Source organism: Camelus dromedarius, chromosome 9 (genome assembly GCF_036321535.1).
Source record: "Camelus dromedarius isolate mCamDro1 chromosome 9, mCamDro1.pat, whole genome shotgun sequence".
Classification (NCBI taxonomy): domain Eukaryota; kingdom Metazoa; phylum Chordata; class Mammalia; order Artiodactyla; family Camelidae; genus Camelus; species Camelus dromedarius.
In genome coordinates, this window is record NC_087444.1 from 52,400,962 (window position 1) to 52,408,157 (window position 7,196).

Below are 7,196 nucleotides of genomic sequence, written 5' to 3' on the forward strand. Positions count from 1 at the left end.
AGGATCATTTGATTATGGCAGTTCTCCAGCCTCAGTGTCCAGAATTAAATGGGGCAGGGAAAGAAATCACTCTTTTACTCACTCCCATTCTATGAAGCAGGTCATACGCCTTATTTATAGCAGATAGGAGGAAACCACTATTACTATTGATACTACTATGGATAGGTTTTGAAACGTTGGATGCAATCACTTTATTGCATTTTTCATGGAAACATTTAATTAGATCATGTATTCTTAATTTTAATTAAAATCATGTCTGGCCTTATGCCTCAGACTCCCTAGCAAGTTATCTTCCCAGGCCCTTTCCTATAGTTTTAAAGTTAAGTAGTATTTAATAAGGTTACATTTTTCAGTATGTGGATATCAAAGAAAATAAACCTGGGCCTCTTTTTTTTTTTTTTTTTTAAGGTATAATTGACTTACAGTGTTGTATGTTTCAGGTTACAATATAGTGATTCGATATTTCTATACATTATGAAATGATCACAATAAGTCTAGTTACAGTCTGTCATCATACAAAGTTATTAGCACAGTATTGACTACATTCCCTATGCTGTACATCACATCTCCACGACCTATTTATTTTATAGCTGGCAGTCTGTACCTCTTAATCTTCCTTACCTATTTCATTCATCCCCCCTACACCACTACCCTCTGGCAACCATCCATTCGTTCCCTGTATCTATGAGTCTGTTTCTGTTTTATGTCTGTTCAGCTGTTTGGTTCTTTTAGATTCCACATGTAGTGATTTGCCTTTCTCTGACTTACTTAACTTAGCATAAGATCCTCTAGGTCCATGCATGTTGTCCCACTTTGGCCTGTTTCTTAATTTTTTAATGTGATGCTAATATATAATTCATTATATGAGATCTCTATATGTATTTCTCTCTATATTTTAATATTTACTAAAAAACTTATACCAGGAACTAGGCTAAATGCTTTACGTGTATGAGCTCAGATACTCTTCCTCATTATTCTGAGGGAGACATCATTTTTATTTCTACTTATAGATGAGACATAAAGAAGGTAATTTGCTCAAGGTTTCACAGGTGGTATGTAGCTGAGCAGGGTTTTAAACCCAGATAGTCTGATTCAAGAGTTTGTGCTCTGGTGAGGAATACAGACCACTTTTTTTTTCCTGCAAGAGTAGATGGCTTTCGGCATAGCAAGGATTCGCCCACACTGATAACAAGTGCACCTTGAATGCATATAAACGTAACATTTATTAACTTAGGTTGTGTCATATATTGATTTAGTCAAACCAAGAGATTTATACAAAAACTTAAATAAAATCTTTAATAATCCATTCAGCCTGAATTTCATACTCTGGGTAGGACAGGACATTGTCTTTTGCTCAAAAGAAAACAAAAAAGAAAAATGGCTCCAGTTCCATTTTGTAGGAGCGTGCAGACCTGTGGGGAGCCAAGGCTAAGCTGACTAGGCACTGTGGCTGATCTAATGAATTTCCTGCCCATGTCAGGGGGCCGGCCTGCTGCCCATAACTCAGCCCCATTGCTGGCTTCTATGCTATTAAAGCAATCTAGTCTTAAGATCCTTGTTATAATAGTTCAAACAAAATTCCAAAGTGCTCACATCTCCCTTGAGGCGGCAGGTGCACTGTTGGTTTGCAGTACCAGGTAGTCCGGAAGCTGAAATCACTCTGAGGTAGCCTTTTGTGCTTTGGCAGCATTTTCCAAAATTCTCCTTTTCCACTCTTCATAATCCTGTGTCAGATCGTCGTCATTTTGCGGTTTATGTGGGGTCTCTACTACAGCCTCTATTTCTATGAGAGAAAAAAATTTTTTTAACGTTTCAAAATCCCTATGTTTATAAATGAGTAAAAAAAAAAGGAAGCTTGTTCACTTTAAAATGTCTACTTTAATTAAGGTAAAATGGGGAATAAGATACCAAAATGGTAAGTGAAAGCAAAAGCAAACACATTGATTTTTCACTGTCCCTTCCACTCTGAGCATTCCAAGACATCCTGAAGACAGCTAACACTTCAAGCACTGAACCAAGCACTTTAATAGTATTATCTCATTCAGTCCTCACCACAATTCTATGAAATGGGTGCTAACATTAATCACATTTTATAGATTAGGAAATTGAGGCTCTCAGAAATTGTTACTTTCCTAAAATCACAAACGGTATGTAGTAAAGCAGGATTTGAACCTAAGCACTTTGGCTTCAGATGTATTCTTAATTACACAATACTTCTATAAATAACTGCTTGGAAAACTGGTCTTATCAAATGGTGAACTGCCAAGATTTAGTTCAAATCCTACTCTTGCCAAGGCAAGCTGCTAAAGCAGCTCAGGACTGTTCACTGCATTAAACCCACTGTACACTGATCCCACTGCACTAATTTCAACGTTCATCTGGTGTCCGTATGCCTCACCCTCTGCTGGAGGTTCAAGCACAGTCTTTTTCTTCTTCCGTGATGGAGGAGCTGAATCACCAGGCTTTTCTTTAGGGGAATAAAAAGTATCATCAGGGTTAATTTTTCCCTTATTCTCAATTTTAGTTTTGGTGTATATTTTAGATCACAAATAAAAATTAGATACCTTGACTGACCAAATATCAGGATAAGGAGAAGGCAAATAATCTTGCCCTTCTCTTGAATTTGGCTTTTCTTGTCAGACTTGAGAATCATTTCTATTCCAGCATACGTATATGGAGGCTGGTATTTAACACTGGAGCACATTAACAGAGAATCTATTTTCTAGGCATGAATTAATGGAATTACAGGGTTTTTAAAAAGTAAGCTATTTGATTTGAAAATTAGAAAAAAAAATTTCTCACTAAAAACTTTTTAGATCTACATTAAATATAATCAGAAAGCAGCTAGTTTGCAAGTTTGAAAATATATGACTTTTACCAGCAGGTTTTACATTTTCAAATGACATGTTCTTAAAACATGGAATGAATACTCACTGTCGATCTGCTGCCCAATCTTCTCTAATTGTTTACAGAGTCGGTCAAATATGGCTTTTTTTACACCAGATGTGGCTGCCATTTTACTTTTGTCCACCTTTAGCCTTAGAATCCTACAAAAGAATTTGATATATTACTGCTCTTAAGGCCAGTACATTCATCTTCTCTGGCCAACCAGATTATCAGTGAATTTCCTTTCCACCCATCCTTTATGATGAGCTGTCTAGTTCTCCCTTTATTCTAAACAATTATCATTAGCCATAACCATGCAAATTTGTATTTTAAAGCTATTATTTAGTTATTTATTGGACTACTAGAGTTAAAAGGCACATGGGATCTGTTATGGAACAAATGGGGCATAGGAAAGACATCTGCTACAGTGCTTCATGTCTGATAGAACTCTTTCTAGTAAATCTCAGATGTCACCAGTTTGCTGAATGACATTACAGCATTTTTAAGTGTTCAATTCACTTTAACCCATGATGCTTATATTTACTACTACAAGAATATAAACCATCCTCCCCTCCAAAAAAACTTCCCTAGTAACACTCCACAACAGTCACTAACGAAAAATACAAAACAAACGAACTTTTGAATCTGGTCACTTGGCTACTATTCCTAATGTTATTAAGGAAAATATGCTTGGAGTTGAAATCAACTAAATTAGAAGTATTCTTTGGAAATGAGAAATCTATTTATAAATTATGGACTTTTCTGAATGTTACAAGGCACACTTACTTGCACGCTGTCAGTAGTGCAGCAGTGGTGAAGAGCGGCCTGGATAAGTCAAGATCCACTTGTGGTGTTTGTGGAAGACTGGACTCATAGCTAAGGGAAAGCAGTGTTTGTAGAATTATTTGTTAGAAAATATTATTTCAAAGGGACCGAAAATGCATATCAGAACTTATAAGCTATTTAAATGCATAAGATATGCATTCTGACACATCAGCCTATTAGTTAGTTTTAAGACTGAAAATTAACAGAACACTGAATACTTCTACTTTATGTACCAGTACAGATTTTCAGTTACATGCTTCATACCTTTGTAGTATCTTTGAAGCCATATTCACTGCTTCTGTGCAGCTAAACTGTACAGCTAGGTCACTTATTCCAATATTCGAGTTCAGGCCCAGTAAACACTCAAAAGATTTCAGACAGCTCTGATACATCTTCTTGTTCAAACCAGAAAGTTTAATTAAATAAGCCTTTGAAAGGAAAAATACATGAATCATAAAAATCCTAAGTGCTCCATATTACTGCCTTTAAAGATTTGTTTAATAAGTCAACTTTTCAAAATAAATTAATTCTGTGGCAAGTCACTGCACCTAAAGGTTTAGCTTCATTTAGTCAAAAATCAGTAATCATGTCAGGCAAGTTAAGTCCTGCTGACAAGAAGCTTATAGAAAGGCAGTCGTGCATGTGCACAGATACTTTAAAATACAACACAGTGTTTCTACAGCCAAGCTGTGAATGAAAAAACATAGGAGACGCATATATGATCACTTGTTTTAACAAAGGTGCCAATGTGCAATTTTTTTTTGAAAAGGAAGGAGGGAAGCAGTAGGAGTAGAGTTGGGAGGGTGAGTGTGTGAAGGAAGGAAAGGGAGAGGAGAGGGAAACTGGGAGAGAAACAGGAGGATCAACAACTGAGGGACACCAACTCTGCTCAGGAAAGGAAAGCTTAATAAAGGATGTAACAGCAAGGCAGGGTCATTTTAAGACAAACAGCTTGCCAGAAGAGCATTCCAGGTTTTAAAAAAAAGAGGTGTTGCATTTACAAAGTCACAAGGTGCAAGGTCTGTTAAGTGAATAGTGTAGCTTGAGGTTAGGGTTCAAGAGAGGCCAGAGAGTTTGATGGTAATGGGGAGCCAACACATTGGGAGCTAATGGTTTCTTTAATGCCACCATTTAATCTATGTACCACTGTGTGACAGGTACTGTGGTATTCTGTTACATACAGTACACTGTCTCATCCTTACAATAATCCAGTGAAATGGATATTCTTATCCCCACTTTATGGCTGAGGAAACTAGAGACTCAGAGTAACAGTGGTGTTGAAATTTGGTCTCAACATGTGACTCTTCTGACTCCACAGCTTGTGCTCTTAACCACTATGTCACTGGCAGATAAACACACATAGGTTTTAAAGTATCTGCTTTAGGACAGCAATGCTGGTGGCAGTGTGGAAGACGGCCTTGAGTGAAGAAAGAGGTGCCAGGGAAACTAGACAGTAAAGAGACAGTAAAGAAAAAAAAAATTTTTCCCTCCAACTCAACAAAGTGGTTCTAAAGTTCATCTAGAAGAAGATATGAGAATAGCCAGGAAAATTCTAAAATACAAGATTTTGGCAGGGTCTAACGCAACCAGAGACTAAAAAGTATGATTAAATTTCAGCGTCGCACTAGAATATTCAGACATTCAGTGGGACCTACTTACTCTGTCCAAGGGGCACTTCGTGCAGGAAGCTGCAAGGTCCAGGCACATGACCGCATTGCTGGTTTCTGTGGTTCGTGCAGACAGGCCCGTACACTTCACATGAGACAGTCGCAGGTACTCCTCTGCTTTCCTGAGCAACATATTCAGTAAAACTCTTTTCCAGGAGTTTGCCCAACACTTTGATAAACAATGAATTCAGCCTGGTGGACTTCATTCTAAGCCTATGCAAGTTTCTTTGTGGCCAGGAATGAAAGTCACATCCTTTGGGGGAGGAAGGGATTCTACAAGGCAGAACAAGCCCTCTGACTCCAGACACCAATGTGCTCAAGAGCTTTCAGGCAAAAATAAGTTCCTGAAATCCTCCACAAAAAACCCCTTCTTTCGGCCTTCCATTACTGGACCAAGCATAAACTGTCACAAAGGCAGGTAGGTGAGACCAGGGTTCCTTCTTCTTCTAAGTCAGTGGTTCTCAAACTTTAGTGTACATGGCAGTCACCTTAGGGCTTGTGAAAACAAATTGCTGGGTCCCAGCCCAGAGTTTCTGCTCAGTAAGGCCTAGAGAGGGGCCCAGGTATGTGCATATCCACCAAATGCCAAGATGATACGGATGCTGCTGGTCCAGGGACCACATTTTGAGAATCGCTGTTTTAAACGGTTACACGCTACAGAGGTCGTACGTCAAACCTTTCAAGATGTGCTCCTTTCCTTCCCTTCCCTTCCCTCACCTAATCGATAGCTCAGGCACCTGGCCTAGTCCTGCCCTCCACAGTTTAGCTACAGTACTTTATTTCTAACCCTAGAACATGCAAAGGTCCTTCCCATCCCAGGGATTTTGCACAGGCTGTTGTCTCTGCTTGGGCCCTCTTCCCACATCTTTCCGTGGCTGGCACCCTCTATCAGCGCAAATAGCACCCCCTCCGAGGCTTTCTCTCAAGTTTTTTTAAATTAAAGGCAGCCGCCAGGTCGCGCTCCGCCCCGCCCCCAGTGGGTCCGCACACCACCCCTACCCGGTTTCGTTCTCTACGTAGTTGTCACCACAGACAGGGTCCTCCACGGGGTCTGTACCCCGTCCATTTGCTTCAGTGCCATAAACAGGCCCTCAATTAAGTATCTGCGGAACCACCCAAGTTCTCCGACTCTTTTCCTACCACCGTGCAACCCTCACAGCTGGTTGTTCCCGGGGACGTCTACACTCGGCCCTCTGACCACCTCACATAAGCCCACTGCCCGGAAGCTTTTCTCGAGGTGGGCCTAAATCCCGCCGTCGCGCGGGAAAGGCACGGGCCCCGTATCAGGAGGGCGCCGGGCTGCTGGGGCGTGCGCGGCCGGACTCACCTCAGCACCTCCGGCTCGGCGATGCCCAGGCGCGAAGCTAAACGCCGGACTAGACCAGATTCCATGGCGGGGACAAGGAAAACTCGCGCAAACAGCTGCTACGCGACGAAACCCGCGCGCAGACGCGACACTCGCCAATGAGGGCCGGGTCCTACCCACTGCGGCATATGGATTGGTTGGGACGAGATGTTGAGCCCGCCCCACAAGCCAATCCTGGTCTTCCTTCTGCGCATGCGCTCTGCGAGTGTACCTTCCAAGGAAGAAAGCGAACATGGTCAGGCGGCTCCCACTCCTTCCATTCCTCCCTTCTTGACAGACTCAAACGTTGCCCTTCCCTCCTGCAGTCTCCTTCCTCCTGTCGAGAGATTCACAGCTACTCTGCACCGCCCCGCCCTTTCGCACACTGTGGAAGGATTGGCTGGCGCCTAGGTCCGTCAGCCCAGCGTGAAGTGACAAGGGCCAATAACTACACGAGACTTGAGGTTCCTAGA

General features: G+C 41.4%; 1 protein-coding gene across 2 annotated transcripts; it reads right to left on the reverse strand.

Annotated features, from left to right (window-relative positions):
- Positions 1–1,204: 1,204 nt before the first annotated feature.
- ORC6 (origin recognition complex subunit 6) lies at positions 1,205–7,072 on the reverse strand. 2 transcript variants are annotated; one of them, XM_031458524.2, is made up of 7 exons: positions 6,956–7,072; positions 5,371–5,500; positions 3,976–4,139; positions 3,673–3,762; positions 2,935–3,047; positions 2,399–2,467; positions 1,205–1,783 (listed from the first exon to the last, which is right to left on the reverse strand). In XM_031458524.2, the coding sequence occupies exons 1-7, from the start codon at positions 6,976–6,978 to the stop codon at positions 1,656–1,658; spliced, it is 717 nt and encodes a 238-aa protein (XP_031314384.1). In that variant the 5' UTR covers positions 6,979–7,072; the 3' UTR covers positions 1,205–1,655. The 2 variants fall into 2 exon arrangements, with proteins under 2 accessions (XP_031314384.1, XP_010980935.2); XM_010982633.3 differs by lacking the exon at positions 6,956–7,072 and adding an exon at positions 6,706–6,917.
- Positions 7,073–7,196: the final 124 nt, after the last annotated feature.

Bases quoted from the DNA above. Each gene is read 5' to 3' on its own strand.
- ORC6 (XM_010982633.3), bottom strand. From the start codon at position 6,770: ATGGAATCTGGTCTAGTCCGGCGTTTAGCTTCGCGCCTGGGCATCGCC. The intron at 3,763-3,975 runs GTATGAAGCATG...GCTTTCCCTTAG, and splicing joins GCTTCAAAGATACTACAAAG to CTATGAGTCCAGTCTTCCAC. The intron at 1,784-2,398 runs GTGAGGCATACG...TTTCTCTCATAG, and splicing joins GCTTGAACCTCCAGCAGAGG to AAATAGAGGCTGTAGTAGAG.